The 18,129-nt window shown below is 40.6% G+C and overlaps 1 protein-coding gene and 1 non-coding gene across 2 annotated transcripts in view; both read left to right on the top strand.

Moving 5' to 3' along the window:
* CKMT2 (creatine kinase, mitochondrial 2) overlaps positions 1–14,826 on the top strand; it is a 43,134-nt gene extending 28,308 nt beyond the window's left edge. Inside the window, exons 5-10 of the mRNA XM_060761721.2 lie at positions 1,022–1,243; positions 3,254–3,339; positions 6,380–6,503; positions 8,269–8,403; positions 8,594–8,719; positions 14,613–14,826. Of these exons, the coding sequence (XP_060617704.2) occupies positions 1,022–1,243; positions 3,254–3,339; positions 6,380–6,503; positions 8,269–8,403; positions 8,594–8,719; positions 14,613–14,732 (813 nt within the window). The 3' untranslated portion in view covers positions 14,733–14,826. The remainder of the gene's footprint in view (positions 1–1,021; positions 1,244–3,253; positions 3,340–6,379; positions 6,504–8,268; positions 8,404–8,593; positions 8,720–14,612) is intronic.
* A 137-nt stretch (positions 14,827–14,963) lies between these two features.
* On the top strand, positions 14,964–15,148 carry LOC132769529 (U2 spliceosomal RNA). The gene has a single exon (XR_010909480.1). It is a non-coding gene; the product is annotated as a U2 spliceosomal RNA (small nuclear RNA).
* The last annotated feature ends 2,981 nt before the right edge of the window (positions 15,149–18,129 follow it).

Genomic DNA, 18,129 nt, shown 5'->3' with positions numbered 1-18,129 from the left:
AGGGGTAGAATGACTTCCCTGGATCTAGACACTATACCATTTTTTAAGCTGCGTATCACTTTGTTGGCTCATGTTTAACTTATTGTCCATGAGGACTCCAAGATCTTTTTCACATGTACTGTTGTTGAGCCACACGTTCCCCATTCTGTATCTTTGCATTTCATTTTTTCTGCTTAAGTGGAGTATATTGCATTTGTCACTGTTGAACTTCATTTTGTTAGTTTTGGCCCATCTCTCTAATCTGTTAAGATCATTTTGAATTCTGCTCCTGTCTTCTGGAGTATTAGCTATCACTCCCAATTTGGTGTTGTCTGCAAACTTGATGATCATGCTTTCTAACTCTTCTATTTGGAAGAGATGGCAAAGGGATTTTCTGCCTCATGTGCTAAAATAACACCTACAGCCATTACTATGGATACCCTCCAGTGCCAAAAATAACATTGATGCATATTTTGAAGGAGGTGGATCATTTGTATTCTGCCTCAGGCAATAAAATTTCTTGGGCCACACCTGGAATGAATGAATGAATATGATATCCCAATTTTTTCCTTGCATAGAAATGGTCCTAAATATAATACATATTCACTGAATTCATTTGTGGAGTTTGTTTCTAAAAGTTACTATATCAATCTTTTGTTATAAAATGCCATTTTCCAAGTCCTTTACTGAAGTTATTTCATACATTTTGCTAGTTTTTATCCATGCATAATATTCTACTCCTAGCCAACAATGTGTTGCCACCTATCATAGAATCATAGAATCAAAGAGTTGGAAGAGACCTCCTGGGCCATCCAGTCCAACCCCCCTGCCAAGAAGCAGGAATGTTGCATTCAAATCACCTCTGACAGATGGCCATCCAGCCTCTGTTTAAAAGCTTCCAAAGAAGGAGCCTCCACCACACTCTGGGGCAGGGAGTTCCACTGCTGAACGGCTCTCTAACTCGTTTTTCTTTTCTTTTTCTTTCTTCCGTGCTTTTTGGAAACAAATTTCACATTTTGTCATTTCCTTTTTATGTATTCAGATTACCCAAGGACAATTTGATGAGAAGTACGTCTTATCATCCCGCGTCCGCACCGGCCGCAGCATCCGCGGGCTGAGCCTGCCTCCTGCCTGTTCCAGGGCAGAGAGGAGGGAAGTCGAAAATGTGGTTGTTACCGCTCTGGCAGGACTGAAAGGAGATCTGGCTGGGAAGTATTACAGTTTGACCAATATGTCTGAGAAGGAGCAGCAACAGCTTATTGATGTACGTACAATGTCTGGAATCTGTACATAGATATAATCAAGCTATTGTTAGAATTTCATTTGAATCCTTAAAAGCTAGATATTGGCTATAACAGCTCCTGAGATCAAAATGTCCCATAGTGTAAACTTCCATTGTTGTTGTGTGCCTTCAGGTCATTTCTGATATGTTGTGACCCTAAGGTAAAACTTTCACAGAATTTTCTTGGCTTGCTTTTGCTTCATTGGAGGTTAAGACTTGCTCAACTTCATGCCATGGCTGAGGGTAGATTTGAAACTTAATCTCCAGAGTCCTTGTCCTAGTCCAAAACCCAAACCATTACACTATGCTGCAGTTTTGTTTGGCCAATTTGGTTTAGGGTCAACTTTTGTATTCTTTTATCTCAACACACCCACTTTGCATTATGTCCTTATGTGACTGGTAATCTGGAAAATGAAAGAAAGTGAAAAAGATAGGTTACTGTAAGCTTTCCTGGCCGTATGGTCATGTTCCAGAAACATTATCTCCTGACGTTTTGACCACATGTATGGCAGGCATCCTAGGAGGCTTTGAGGACTGTTGGAAACTAGGCAAGCGAGGTTTATATATCTGTGGAATATCCACGGTGGAAGAAGGAACTCTTCGCTGTTGGAGGCAAATGTGAATGTTGCAATGCTAATCAAGGTGGACATTCCACAGATATATAAACCTCACCTGCCCAGTTTCCAACAGACCCCACACCCTCTGAGGATGCCTGCCATAGATGTAGGCGAAACGTCAGGAGAGAATGCTTCTGGAATATAGCCATACAACCTGGAAAATTCACAGCAACCGGAAATGAAAGCCTTCAACAACACAGTGAAAAATATGTTCACCTAAACCATAGAAAACTGTGTATGGTCAAGACTAGGAAATAAAAAGAAAAGTAGCAGTTCTCTTATTTATTTATTTATTTAAAATATTTCTGTATCACCTCCGAACCTACAAGGACTTCTGAGGCAACAAACAAGTAAAAACTCATTAAAATAATATGAAGATTAAAACATTTTTAAAAATACACTAAAATACTCAGTTGTCATGCTTTGTCAAACCCCAAAATCTGAGAAATCAGATGGGGAAAAACTGTGTAATCACTCCTAGGCCAGAGTCATAATCAGGGATGGGTGTTTCTGTATTTTTATTTGTATATTTATTTATTGATGGTAAGAATAAAGGCAGCGCAGGTTAAACCGTTGAGCTGCTGAACTTGCTGACCAAAAGGTTGGCTCCCACTGTTAGGCTCAGCTTCTAGCAGTTCGAAAACATGCAAGAGTGAATAGATTAATAGGTACCGCTTCTGCAGAAAGGTAATGGTGCGCTATGCAGTCATGCTGACCACATGACCTTGGTGGTGACTGTGGACAACACTGGCTCTTCGGTTTAGAAATGATGAGCACCACCTCCAGAGTCAGACATGACTAAATTTAATGTCAGGTGTGTGGAAATGAGTCCAATTAAAAATCTCAGTTTCATGTGAGTCTTAACCTATTGAACAGAAATAGAACTGAGAATGAAGGACAGGACTACCATAATCAATAATAATGGAAAGGTCAGACTAAATAGCTTTTCCATTTTTACCATAGGAGTTTAATAAGCTTCTTGACTAAAAAATCATATGTCCAGGTTCTTAATATTAAGAATCCTGTCTGAAAGATGTTGGAATATAAATTGGTTTAACTTAAACATTCATTTCCCACCTTTTGATTCTACATATTGCTTCTCCCTATTTTTTAAAAAAATGTTATGCAACAAAATGATTATTGTTACAAATGGTTACTTTTGTTAGAATCTTTATCGTTACATGTAAATGTAAATAAAATTCTGTAAAAGTATTTGGGTATGCTGCCTGGTAGTGGAGAAATATCCAGAGTAGTCCTTATATGTTGGTTAAATTGTGGTTGTGCAGGTGGAATTATTTTTACAATGATAAATAGGAGATCAACACCCAATTATTTATTTTCTGTCCTTCTGCTCTGCCTATCTGCTGGTGTGCAGGACCACTTCCTGTTTGATAAGCCAGTCTCCCCTTTGCTAACGTGTGCCGGGATGGCCCGAGACTGGCCAGATGCCCGAGGAATTTGGTATGGAATGAGAATGGTGTGTTTGTTTAATTTGTGAACAAACAATCTGTATTAATTCTTTCTTTAACAGAGTAGCTGTTTGTCCTAACCCTGATTGCATGTTTTGCCTGCATTCTATCAATGGCTCTCTCTTCTTTTTTTTATCTTGCTCAATTAACTGTTTTTTAATAACAGGATAGTTTTTCAAATTGACAAAATAAGGCACTGAGCAAGTGTTTAGGAAATGGGTTTCATTTCATTAACTCACTCCCTCCCCTCGCCCCATTTTTAATTTAAAGGAATGATGTTGACTAAAGTGAATTGGCTTATTGCAGGCATGAATTTAATATTTTTCAGTCTTTTGGTGTGTCGTTGCCTGGGTGCTATGTGAACATACTCTATGTTTATTCTATTATTGTCAAAGAAAACTTACTTCCTGCATTAAAGTTGAGTTACAGGCTGGGTAGATACAGGAAACACGGTGGATATAGCATATCTGGATTTTAGTAAGGCCTTCGACAAGATTCCTCGTGACCTTCTGGCAAACAAACTAGTCCAATGTGGGCTAGGCAAAACTATGGTTCGATGGACCTGTAATTGGTTAAGTGAATGAACCTAGAGGGTGCTCACCAATGCTTCCTCTTCATCCTGGAAAGAAGTGACAAGCGGAGGGCCACCGGGTTCTGTCCTGGGCCCGGTTCTGTTAACATCTTTGTTAATGATTGAGATGAAGGGTTAGAAGGTAGGATCATCAAGTTTGCAGATGACACCAAATTGGGAGTGATAGCCAGTACTCCAGAAGACAGGAGCAGAATTCAAAACGATCTTAACAGATTACAGAGATGGGCCAAGACTAACAAAATAAAGTTCAACAGAGACAAATGCAAGATACTCCACTTAGGCAGAAAAAAATAAAATGCAAAGATACAGAATGGGGGGGGGGGGTGCCTGGCTTGAGAGCAGTACGTGTGAAAAAGAACTTGGGAGTCCTCGTGGACAACAAGTTAAACATGAGCCAACAATGTCATGCAGCAGCTTAAAAAGCAAATGGGATTTTGGCCTGCATAAATAGGAGTATAGTGTCTAGATCCAGGTAAGTTATGCTACCCCTCTATTCAATGCCAATTAAGCCTGATAACTGCAACATTCACACTTACTTCAAGCAGACAAGGGTTATTTTTCCCACTCTGGACATTCCATACACACACACACACACTACTTGCCTCACCTCCAACAGACTTCTGAAGATGCCAGCCGCAGATGCAGGTGAAACGTCAGGAGAGAATGCTACTGGAACATGGTCATACAGTCCGAAAAACTTACAGCAACCCATTTCAGGGATTGGTGGTGGAGCTGGCTGCTATCAGTTAAGGCAAACTCCTGATCAATTCTTATTTCCTGAGGTACTTTCAAATGTTATTTTACTCTCTGTTAAATAAGAACCAACCATTATCGCCCTTGGTGATATCACAAAGATATGAAACAGAAATAAGGAGGCAGAACATATACACAAATTACCTGTACAGTGTTCAGTATCTTGAATAACTTAAGCTCACACTGAAACGGCAGTGAAAGCATAAGGTAAAGGTTTCCCCTAACATTAAGTCTAGTCATGTCCGACTCTGTGGGGTGGTGCTCAGCTCCATTTCTAAGCTGAAGAGCTGGCATCACTGCACAGAGTGCCATTACCTTCCCACAGAAGTAGTATTTTTGATCTACTCACATTTACATGTTTTTGAACTGCTAGATTGACAGAAGCTAGAGCTAACAGCGGGTGCTCACTCTGCTCCCTGGATTCAAACTGCCAACCTTTCGGTCAGCAAGTTCAGCAGCTCAGTGGTTTAACTCAGTGGTTTAAATGACACTGGAGCCCCAGTGAAAGCAGACTATGCAGAATATCCTAACTTCAAAAAAACCATGATTACTCATATCTAAATTAGTCTCCCAGAGACATAGACCAAACACTGCACTGTACTGGTTCTGAGTGGAAGACATATAATGAACACCTAGAAAATAAATAACCTTTAAGTAAAAAAAATAAAACAGAGTTTAGACTTTGGACAAGATGTTCCTGTTTCAAAATGTTCTAAAATGTTCTAAACTTGAGGCACAAATTTCCTCTCCTGCCACCTGTTAAAAAGGGCGTCCACAGTCTTCTGTTTCTCAGTTCCCATAGCAGCACACTCCACATTTGTTTCAGAGAATAATGTGTATTTTCTAGGCTAACAGAAGTTCATTATCAGTGGGATTGAGACTGAGCAAGGTTGTTCTTCATATAACGTTAGAAACTAGACCAATTACGTTGTAATTACCATGACAAAAATAATAGTCATGATAATTATAATTATAGAAATAATAAACCTACATGATAAGAAGCAGACAGGGCAAGATGCCAATAGGACAAATCTAATCATAGAATGCTTCTAAACTGAAGAAGTAATGTAGTTTGTCACCACTTTAACTGCCATGGCTCAATGCTATGGAATTCATGGCGATGTAGTTTTACAAGGTCATTAACTTTCTCTGCCAGAGTGCTAGTGCCTCACTACAACTCCCAGGATTCCATAGCATTGAGCCATGGCAGTTAAAGTTATGACAAATTGCATTAATTTTACAATGTAGGTGTTCCTAGAGAGCTGAATTTGACCACAAGGGTTATCTAGTTTAGTGGTTCCCAACCTTTGCTCCTCCAGGTATTTGGGACTAACTCACAGAAGCTTTCAGGAATTCTGGGAGCTGAAGTCCATACTACCTGGAGGACCTACAGTTGAGAACCACTGATCTAGTCCAAATTCCTGCCATAAAAGAAAATAGGATTAAAGCACTCCAGAGAGATATTAATCCGATCTCTGTTTATAAGTCTACTTCTGCAGAAGTAGCTTCTGAAACATGAATCATTCATCATCATACACTGAAAAAGTTTTTTTCAAGGCAGTGCTCTCATGCTGAAATTCCTCCCCCTTAGGAGGGATGGGGCATCTGGGAGAAGTGATGAAATGAGGAAACATAAAAGAATTATTTTCAAGGTTTGTGTGACAATTGCTTATTTTCTCCCAACCAGGCACAATAATGACAAAACATTTCTCATTTGGATCAATGAAGAGGACCACACAAGGGTGATTTCCATGGAAAAAGGAGGCAACATGAAAAGAGTCTTTGAAAGATTTTGCCGCGGCTTGTTAGAGGTAGGTACTCAGTTCTACCCTTGAGAAACCTGGGCTTTAGAAATCATTGTTACAGCAGCTGCCTGTATCTTTGCACGGTTACTGGTCATTTTTTCTATTTATCTTAATGTCTTCACAGTCTGAAAGTTTTTAGAGAAGTGCAGAATAGGGTCACTACATGCAAGAAAGGACAGGATTCCTGTTGCAATTTAGCACTGAAACAGCTTTTCACCCAGCACCACATCAGAGTCCAGTACTTCTATCTAAAAATGTTTATTGAAGCAAGCAAGTCAAAAGGAAAAAGGACAATTCCAAAAGAATCAGAAAAATAGAAAATGCAAAATAGCAGTAATCCAAAAATGCCAAAGTACATAAAATCAAGAGAACCAAAAACCACAGCAGTGCTTCAAACATAAATACATAAACAAGAAAGCAAGAACTTTTCCAAGGTAAAGCATTCAAGGAAACAATGGCATGGACCAGAACAGGAAACTTGAGAATACTTGAATCATAAACTTGTGAGTAGAGACAGGAGAGCCATCCCAAATGGTAACGTTTTCTCCTCTGAGAGGTGTGAAGCCAACACCACTTAATTTAAACCCATCCAAGTAGCTGTGAGATCATGCTGAACACACCTGGACTTCAAAGCCCTATCATGAATTCTCTCAGAACATCTAATTAGTCTGTTTTTCACTCCCTCTGTTCTCAAACTTAATCTAATTTCTTGGGAAAATTCCCCATCGGCTGAAGGCCATTTCTCAAGATACTTGGGACTTTCACTTTACCTGGTTGCCTGGGAATGAACACAGGAATCGAAAACATCAGTCTCATCTGCCTGCAATTCTCTGCTAACACTGACATACTCTTCATTTTGAAACGCATCAGTTCCCTCCTCTTCTGAAATGTCAGAAAAATCCTCATCCGCTTGCTGAGCTACAACACTTCCTGCCCTTGAAATGTTATATGGGGAGAATTATTTCAGCGGATATAGCTTATCAATGCAGAATGACATGACAGAGTTGGGAAATGGTGAAGTGGGTGGTGCCATATCTGCCCATAGGTGGAGAGATCTGCTTTTCAATTCTCTACTTTATATTAACCTTGCAAATGAAAAAGAGTGTGAAGGTTTGCATAATGCCAGGTGGTAGTTTTTCTAGGTGGTGGTGGTGGGGCCTTCCTTGCTGAAATATTTTCTTTTTGTTTTACATAGGGACACTTCCAAAAAGCATTTCCCTTTGTGGTCTGTAGTTTCCTCATTTTAAGTTGGTTTCTAAACTTAAATCCAAAAGGTGTAGTCTTCTCCGCCTTACTTTCAGTAAGAATATGAAAAGCAATTTCTGTGCAAATATGCAGTGAATTTTACTTAATACTACAAAATGAAAAAGTTATCCAAGTCTAACCAAATAAAAGCCAAAGTGTGTACATTGACCCTGCATATCCATGAATTCTGTACATGTAGATTCCATCTATGACGTAAAATATTTATTGTAATTTCAAAAAGCAAACCTTGATTTTTGTGAATGTATATAAAAGATGCCTTTCTACTATGTCATTGCATACAATGGAGCTTCAGCAGCAATGGATTTTGAGTCCCATGAGAGTCTTGGAACCAAGCCTCAGCAGATACTAAGAGCCCACTGTATTTATCTCTAATCACAAGCTTCGCTCTTGTGAAATTATAATATAGGTTGCTAGTAGATAGAATTTATTTCAACAGAACACTGGTGCTTACCAACTGATCGCTCATTTGTATGCTGTGGTTCATTGCATTTTATTTCCCCTGCAGGTCGAAAGGCTAATTAAAGAACGAGGATGGGAGTTTATGTGGAATGAACGTTTAGGATATGTCTTGACCTGTCCTTCCAATCTGGGAACGGGATTACGTGCAGGAGTTCATGTTAAACTTCCCAAGCTTAGCAAGGTTGGCATTTACTTAAAATGACTTTTCATCATACATTAATCTTTTACAATGTCAGTACATGAACCATCTTCATAAATTAGCTCTTCGAACTGAAACATGTAAAGTGTGAATTAAATAAACTGCTGTTTTCAAGTACATCTGTAATGCAAGTCATCCACATTTTAAAATAACCAAGCCTCTCTTATCACAGGATCCTAGATTTGCAAAGATCCTGGAAAACCTGAGGCTTCAGAAGCGTGGCACAGGTGGTGTGGACACTGCTGCTGTAGCAGATATATATGATATCTCCAACCTAGATCGCATGGGCCGATCAGAGGTAAGCTTCTCACTCCAAGTTCAAGGAGAAAGTAATTACAGAGACTGGAATTTTTAAATACAGTATGTAAGAAGAGCAATATTTGTGGCGCCATCCTATGCATGCCTGTTCTTTATTCTACCCTGATTGATATTGATGTTGAATTCATTCCAGTGCCAAGATAAAATGCAGCTTTTTATTAAAGTTTTTGGGGCCTTATTTGTATATGCAGATGGTTTTGAAGCTATTTTGACTTGTTTTTTTCTTTATATTACTTAATATGTTTTAATCAGTTAAAATTATTAATAGTTGGGGATTTGGGGAGTGGACATCTTAATGGGTAATTCTTCCAAGGTCTGTCAAATGACTGTACATTTAAAGGTATACATCTGTGAAAAATTTCTCCTAAAATTTAGAACTTACATTGAGCTGAACAGGAAACCTTACACAACGGACAAAGTGAAAGAGAACTTTTTGGCCTGGCTGTGTAAACAAACCACTATGTGAATCTTTTTTGATGAAGGGAGTGAGAGATCCCTAAACTCATGCCATAGCGGAAGGCATCTGGACCCAAGCCCTCTTTATATGCTCATTTCTGTACTCACATCACAGAAAATCCAATATCTAAACAATGAAACCAATAAAGGAGATACAGGCATTACCCCAAAGAGCTATCAATCTAAATAAGACAAGACACAGCTGCCCAAGAGAGCAAGAAAGTTTCATTGTCAGACATGTATTTCTTGCTAGGTAACACAGTTATTGTGATGTAAATGTTTTCCCTCAGATAAATAATTTCCCAACTGGTACACAATAAAGTTATTAAGTTTTGGGTTTCTTTCAGCCACTTGTCAATGTAAACTTAATCATTTTTCTCTCCATTTAGTAATCTAGGAAACAAAAACTCTGGTTTCCTCACAAGGATGGCTCGGAAAGGGATGGTAAAATAAATGACCAAATAACTCAAATACAGTAGAGTCTCACTTATCCAACATAAATGGGCTTGCAGAACGTTGGAGAAGCAAAAATGTTGGATAATAAGGAGGTGATATCGAGCTCCTTTTTGGAGGGTTCTCCCAGCGAGGGGGAACCCTGGAGACCTCTAATGGGGTCTTGACCTTGGCGAGCTGCCAGCAGAAGCCAATCCAAAGCGCACAATATTAAGAATTAATCTCGCCAGAGGCTGAAGAGGTACCCAGCGACCGAAGCGTTTATTTAGCGATTCAGCTGAAAAGGATGCATTACAGGGATATTTCCTCAAGTAAGCATACAGTACAGTGATTTTCAGGCATATTTATACAGACAGAACAAAGGAATCCTGGCTTGAATCTCCCGCCCGCCTCCTGTCAGTCCCCTCTGTCCTGGTTGGCCGGCTCTGGAACAGCTGGGAGGAGGCTTGGCCGCTGGTCCCACCCTCCCTCCAATTGCCGGCCGCTGTTGCCTCCAGAGGGCCAATCAGAACCCTCGGAGCGCCTCCAGAGATTGTCCAATCAGCGGCCAGGAGGCGGGCTCTGGTTTGACAGCGCAGGGGGCGGAACGCCCGGGAGGCGTCCGCCAGCTGATTGAACACCTTTTGTCTGCTCACAGCAGGGGAGGCGGATGGGAGAACAAGGGATTTCCTGGGTCCTGATAAAAGATGTGTATAGGCAAAAAAGGGTGGCTATGGGTGGTGTCTGGATCTTCAACCTTGCGGGCAAAGGGTCCTTTGTCACAAGGGAGCATGCACAAACACCGTAATTGATGCAATCAGTCTGTTTTTCCGGGCCTCTGGCTGATAAAATCTCTGGCTTTTGTCTGTCTGAACTCTGAAAAACAAAGCCACAGATTTGCCAGTATTTTCCATGCAATGTCAATATGGATGGAGTTCCTTCCAAGGAAATTGAATTTCCTTAACTGTAATCCCCTGGTCGCATGTTCTTTTATAGGGTAAAGTTCAAGAGGGGAAAGGCAAGGAAAGAGGGTGAGGGTATATTTCATTTCATATCATATAGTTCATATACATTCTCCATAAACCTTCATAAGCTCATAGATTTCATAAAAAAGGGTCCCCATCCCACCCCCATCCCAGTAAAGTTTATTAGAAAAAAAACCACAGCCATTGATAGAGATAAGCAACAGAGTTCCTGAGGTATGATCCTTTGCAACAAGGGCATGCACCCACAGGCGGGGGCCATGCTTCCCAAGCGGCTTGGCTTTTGGAGTTCATGGAGGAAGTCCGTGATGCAAGGGCACCAAGTCAATCAGAGAAGGCAGAAAGATCCGCAAAGAGTCCGCAAATGGTGGAGAGTGGGGCAATGTCCTTTGGAGAACTACATTTCCCTGATCTTTGGGCCAGGGTCCAGTGCACAAGCCAGAGAATTCACAGAGAGGAAACAGGAACCCAGTTATGTGTGCTGGGTCAGGAAGCGGCAGAATCCATTGTCTGGCCCTTGGCGAACTACAAATGCTTGGGGGGGGGGGGATGCTCTGCATCAGAGGGATTAAGGAAAAGCTTATTAAACGTCAAATTACGTTATGATTTTATAAATTAAGCACCAAAATATCATGTTTTACAACAAATCAACAGAAAAAGCAGTTCAGTACACGGTAACATTATGTAGTAATTACTGTATTTACAAATTTAGAATCAAAACATCGCAATGCATTGAAACATCTGTGGATCAGGATGGAAGGCAGACTGCATTGGATAATACAGAACATTGGATGAGTGAAGGTTGGATAAGCGAGACCCTACTGTACAGTGTAAACTACAAGGGATATCTGGAAAATAAAGTTACAAGATTTTTTAAAATACAAAGAATGAATATATTTTAATAAAACTTACATGGATCATAGCATAGGTATTACATTATTTTTCCACATAATCACCATTCAGTTCAATATATTTTGTCATCCATGCAACGAGTTTTTTGATGCCTGTTTCATAGAAGTCTACCGCCGCCTTTTTCAGGCAGTTTGTTGCTTCGATTTTCACACTGCCATCATCAGAAAAGTATTTTCCACCCAGGTGTTCCTTCAATTTAGTGAACAGATGATAGTCACTGGATGAGAGACTGGGGCTGCGAGAGGAGTGGCTTAAAACATCCCAACCAAATGAAGTCAACAACTCTTGTCTTGCATGAGCAGTATGTAGACACGCATTATCATGAAGGAGACAGACTCCTTCCATCAGCATCCCACAATGTTTGTTTTGGATGGCTCTGCAAAGTTTCTTCGTGGTCTCACAATATCTTGCAGCATTGATTGTTTCACCTCTTTCCAAAAAACCAATGAACAGAACCCCTTTTCTGTCCCAAAAGACTGACACCATGATTTTTCTCACAATGAATCGCAGCAACATTCATGCCCTTTAGGTAGCGTATTACAGCACAAACTTCACACTTGGCAGGAGACGGAATGAGGATGCTCATCTCAAACCTTCACCGCAACACCAGTTAATGAGCTACTGATGACTGGCACTGCTTGTTTGCTTCTGCCTGCTTCCCATTACGCAGCAGTGATACCAACTTCCCCCAAGAAAATTCCTTGCAAGATGTGCCTTGTAACCTAACTGTCCAGATAACTCTCGTTAAAAAAATAAATTTAGCATTGGTCATTGGAACAGTCAAATATTTGGATTTGGTTTAGATGGCCTGTTTTATAAACCATCACTCAAGACTGGTAATGAGGCATTTTATGAGACTTAGAAAGATCAGCAGTACGCTGTAGGTAATATTTTCAGAGGAAGTAAAACATGTTAAAAGGATTTAGCACTGTGATATTTCAGATTGATGTTGCCCAGTTCAGGTGTGACATCAGAATAATCAGATAGTTAATTCAATATTTTTTTTAAGCAACTAATGTCAGATGCTGTTACCCAAATGTCTATTCTCAGTGCAGTAGACTTTCACAACAGTTGCTTGGACATCTTCCTAACAGTCAAGTATTCTTACTTCTGGACTTGACCTACCCATTCAGACTGATCATTGGGCCCTTCTTCACATGAAGCCTTATAAAACTTCATGCTTAGCCTGAGATTTTTCTTAAATAAATATCATGCTCAGGCATTACTCATCTCACTTGCCCAACAGGTGAGCATATACCTCTATCCTACCTTCCTCTCAAGGCAACACACCTAAGAGGTTCCTGTTGTGTGTGGGGAGCACTTCCACTTCAGGTTTGTCACACTTGATAAGCAGTGGTTCTCATGTCATTGAAGTGGTGCGTTGGCGCTAGGGTTTAGTTCATGTTTGGAAGGCACCACTGAATGTGCTGGACATATTTTAGGGATGGGTTCAGTACCTTGAATAGCTCTTTTAACTCATGGACTGGATTTGCCACATGACTGACATGAAAGCCAACAGCCTCAGCTACCTTATCCCCCCCATAGCACAATGGTTCTCAACCTGTGATGTTTTGGCCTTCAACTCCCAAAAATCCTAACAGCTGGTAAACTGGTTGGGATTTCTGGGATTTGTAGGCCAAAAGACCTGGGGACCCACAGGTTGAAAACCACTGCCCTAACAGGTGGGATAAGACATTTCCCTGCTTGAAAGCAAGGTAATTAATGCTAGAACATGGCTAAGGACTTAGAATCATAGAATCATAGAATTGGAAGAGACTTCATGGGCCATCCAGTCTAACCCCCTGCCAAGAAGCAGGAATATTGCATTCAAATCACCCCTGACAAATGGCCATCCAACCTCTGCTTAAAAGCCTCCAAAGAAGGAGCCTCCACCGCACTCCGGGGCAGAGAGTTCCACTGCTGAACGGCTCTCACAGTCAGGAAGTTCTTCCTCATGTTCAGATGGAATCTCCTCTCTTGTAGTTTGAAGCCATTGTTCCGCGTCCTAGTCTCCAAGGAAGCAGAAAACAAGCTTGCTCCCTCCTCCCTGTGGCTTCCTCTCACATATTTATACATGGCTATCTCCTCTCAGCCTTCTCTTCTTCAGGCTAAACATGCCCAGTTCACTAAGCCGCTCCTCATAGAGCTTGTTCTCCAGACCCTTGATCATTTTAGTCGCCCTCCTCTGGACACATTCCAGCTTGTCAATATCTCTCTTGAATTGTGGTGCCCAGAATTGGACACAATATTCCAGATGTGGTCTAACCAAAGCAGAATAGAGGGGTAGCATTACTTCCTTAGATCTAGACACTATGCTCCTATTGATGCAGGCCAAAATCCCATTGGCTTTTTTTGCCGCCACATCACATTGTTGGCTCATGTTTAACTTCTTGTCCACGAGGACTCCAAGATCTTTTTCACACGTACTGCTCTCGAGCCAGGCGTCACCCATTCTGTATCTTTGCATTTCATTTTTTCTGCCAAAGTGGAGTATCTTGCATTTGTCACTGTTGAACTTCATTTTGTTAGTTTTGGCCCATCTCTCTAATCTGTCAAGATCGTTTTGAATTCTGCTCCTGTCCTCTGGACTATTGGCTATCCCTCCCAATTTGGTGTCGTCTGCAAACTTGATGATCATGCCTTCTAGCCCTTCATCTAAGTCATTAAGTCACTTCCTGGCTTAAGTATGTTTCTATATGGTCCAGACCCAAAACAGCTAATAGTAAAAAGACTTCAATATATAGTTTAAACTCTAGAAAACATACAAACATTAAAATAGAATTAAATATTGAAACAATTATAAGTAGTTAAAACTATTAAAATCAATTAAAAACCAATTCACATTGCTAACACTTCACAGCCTCTTTCTGGCTCAATCTTCAAAACTTTCTTCTTCAAAAGCTGTTATGTGACCAGAATGTCTGTCTCTTTGCTCTTATTCTGTCAGCAACGAAAAACATTCTATTAAAATATACTGTTAGTCACAGTGGGTCTCATAACTGGAAGAAGGGGGGGGGATATATTGATCAGTTTAGGTATTCAGACCATCCTCAGCTTTATCACGTAATCTCTTCTTTTTGTTTTTTAAAGGTGGAACTTGTTCAGTTAGTCATTGATGGTGTGAATTATATGGTTGACTGCGAGAAGAAGCTGGAGAAAGGTCAAGATATCAAGATACCTCCACCATTGCCCCAATTTGGAAAGAAGTGAAGCAGTGATTATTAACTAACTTGGAACGTGTCTGCTATGACAGACTTTTTACTCTGTATATTCCTATGAAATAAATAACTTATTAATGAAAAAAGATCCTAGCACAATATTTAGTAAATTACTACTTTATACTTCATATGTTGAATTTCTCAATAACTTGTTTTTAAAGAACAGGGTTTAATGTTCAAACATGTCAATCCTACAGGGATTATAAAGTTGGTATGTTGGGCCAGAGCTTCTCGGCCTTTTGGCTAAGATCAAGTGTAGTATCTTTAACTTTTTCTCTTGTGCCACCTTGTGGCCCGAGAAATGTTTTTGTGATCTTGGGTATTGAATATATAAAATAAGTATAAAAATCAAACATTTACTGATAACAAATCAGTATTTGCAAGGCTTACAAAACAGACTGAGTTTTTAAATTAAATATTATTAGCATTAAAAAATACAACTGAAACATCCTTGGCAAAGTCCACTGTAAACACTGCACAACAGATTCATGTAAATGCCTACAACAGCCAATTTTTTTGGACTCCAACATTGAGCTAAGGGGCCCCATTTGGGATCAGGATCCACTTTAATAAGCAACCACCATGGTGTCTGTGTAATTCTAACAGCAAAGCAGAAAGCAAAGCCAGAGATGCAGTAAGGTAGCAACATCAAGCATGTGTTCCACAGTATCCCTGGTCAACCAACACGCACCAATCACAACACTGAATGCTAATTATACCTCCAATACTCATTGAGGAAGATAACAATCAACATGAGCAACAATGGGAGTGCTGTGATTATATCACCCTGCCCATAAAACACACCACTCCATCCACAGATTCATAGTCCCACTATTCCCATTTTGCTGGCCATGCTATCCAAGCACACACTCCATGGCAATATGTATGTAGCTACTGGTGCTTTTCCTAACACGTTATACTATGACATGCTATCAATTGTCTCTCCATGTTACACAACTCACCTGCTCAGTCATGACAAAAACCAATTTAGTCTTTGACACAGTCAAAAATATTGTGATTTGGCTTAGGCAACTTTGTTCAATAAATCACCACTCACAGCTGTATCAGAGTGGTAGGGTAGGAAGAGTAAAGTGGTTTGGAAAGTACAACTGTGGGCAGTGGAGACAGATTATTGCGATGGGCACCTACCCAGTGCTTGTCTCACTGTGATTAGCTGAGGTAACAAATGATAAGTACTGGAACCAAAGCTTTTATATAAGTCGTGATTTATACTTATACAAGAATAAGAGCAGAAGCATGGTACCTGTACAACACAAAGCAAACACTCAATATTAATCTAGTTATCTAGATTGGGGGAAGTCATGGTGCCTCTCTATTCTGCTTTGGTTAGAGCTCACCTGGAATACTGTGCCCAGTTCTGGGAACCACAGTTTAAAAGAGACCTTGATAAGATGGAAGGTATCCAGAGGAGGGCAACTGCAATAATTAAAGGTCTGGAGACCATGCACTATGAGGAACGGATTAAAGAGCTGGGCATGTATAGCCTACAGAAGAGAAGGCTGAGGGGTTGTCATGATGTATAAATATGTGAAAGGAAGTCATAAGGAAGAAGGAACAGGCTTGTTTTATGCTGTCCTTGAAACTAGGACTCAGAACAATGGTTTGAAATTACAGGAAGAGAGATTCCACCTGGACATTAGGAAGAACTTCCTGACTGTAAGCTGTTTAGCAGTGGAACTCTCTGCCTCAGAGTGTGAAGCTCATTCCTTGGAAGCTTTTAAACAGGCTGGATGGTCATCTGTCAGGGGAACTTTGTGTTTTTGTTTTTGTTTGCATGGGAAGGGATTGGACTTGATGACCCATGTGGCCTCTTCCAACCCTACTCTATGATTCTATGATCACCTTCTTCAATTTTTGACACACCACGCCCTTCCCAAATTTACTCTGCATTCCATGGTGTGCAAGCAGAGCCTTTTCCAGACTTGATAATAAGGAAACTTGATAGCAATGAATGAATTCAGATCCCTATACCTCTCACTTGGCATTTCCTGGCAACATGAAGCTTTGTTGTTTTTGTATCCCCCACTGGTGCCACAGACCCTTCGGCTGGTCTTCAGTGAAGCTAGCAGCGTTCATATTCTAGCCAAGTACATCCTGTTTTCTTGGCTCTCGCTGTGAATCATGACGTGGAGTGCCACAAGGGTGACAGCTCAAGTGTTTTGCAGGGAAAGAAAGCGGCAGGAAGGCAGCAGGAAACAAATAGCACAGAAGGTTTGCTAGAGATAAAAGGATCGTGGTGACTATGATACCCATACAGTGGAAACACTGCAAAATCCTACAAAATTAGGATCCCCAGATCTGAGAGTCTTGTGTGAATTTTGTTTTGTGGGCCAACTCCAGGTAGGAAAGAAGGGTACAAATTCTCCAGTTATGGGGGGCTCATCTATGGGGATGAGGAAATGAAATATCTCAGCTACTAGAGCAAGCCAGTTTCCAAGGTTGATTTGTTGCTACAGATTGCTAAGACTCTCCACTAGAGAGTATAACCCAGGTATGAGCAAACTTGGGGCCTCCAGGTGTTTTGGACTTCAACTCTGACAATTCCTAACAGTTGGGAGTCAGCTGCATTAAGATCACTACTGACCGAAAGGTCATGAGTTCGAAGCCAGCCCAGGTCGGACTGAGCTTCCAACCATTGTGTAGCTTGCTGGTGACCTTTGCAGCCCGAAAGACAGTTGCATCTGTCAAGTAGGAAATTTAGGTACTGCTTATGCAGGGAGGCAAATTTAACTAATTTACGCCATAAAATCTCCAGCAAACATGCAAAAGAATGAGGAAGTACTCCATCACTGTCACAAATTGATAGTGAAATGACAGCTCCCCTGGTGGCCAGAATACCCTTATGAAGCTGGAATGTTAAATAGCCTCTGTGTGTCTGTCTATATATGTTGTGTGTCTATGGCATTGAATGTTTGCCATGTATATGAGTCCTCTGCGAGATGAGAAGGGCGGAATATAAATAATGTAAATAAAATAAATAAATAAAACCTTTGCCCTCTTTCATAGCAGTTGTGGCATCATAATTCACTCTCCTGCATCCAATTTCACTCTCTCTTATGTGCCTGCCAAGTCATTCCTGACTTGTGGCAATCCTAAGGCTATCCTATAGTAGGATTTTGCTTGGCAAGATTTGTTCAGAGGGGATTTGCCTTTTCCTTCCTCTGAGGCTGAGAGAATATGATTTGCCTAAGGTTCCTATGGCTGAGTGGGGATTTCAGCTTGCTCTCGGTCGTAGGGCCCTTCCACACAGCCATATAACCCAGAATATCAAGGCAGAATAAACCCCAATATCTGCTTTGAACTGGGTTAGATGAGTCCACACTGCCATATATCCCAGTTCAAAGCAGATAATGTGGGATTTTATTCAA

Source organism: Anolis sagrei, chromosome 2 (genome assembly GCF_037176765.1).
Source record: "Anolis sagrei isolate rAnoSag1 chromosome 2, rAnoSag1.mat, whole genome shotgun sequence".
Lineage (NCBI taxonomy): Eukaryota > Metazoa > Chordata > Lepidosauria > Squamata > Dactyloidae > Anolis > Anolis sagrei.
This window is presented reverse-complemented; position numbering and strand designations above follow the sequence as displayed.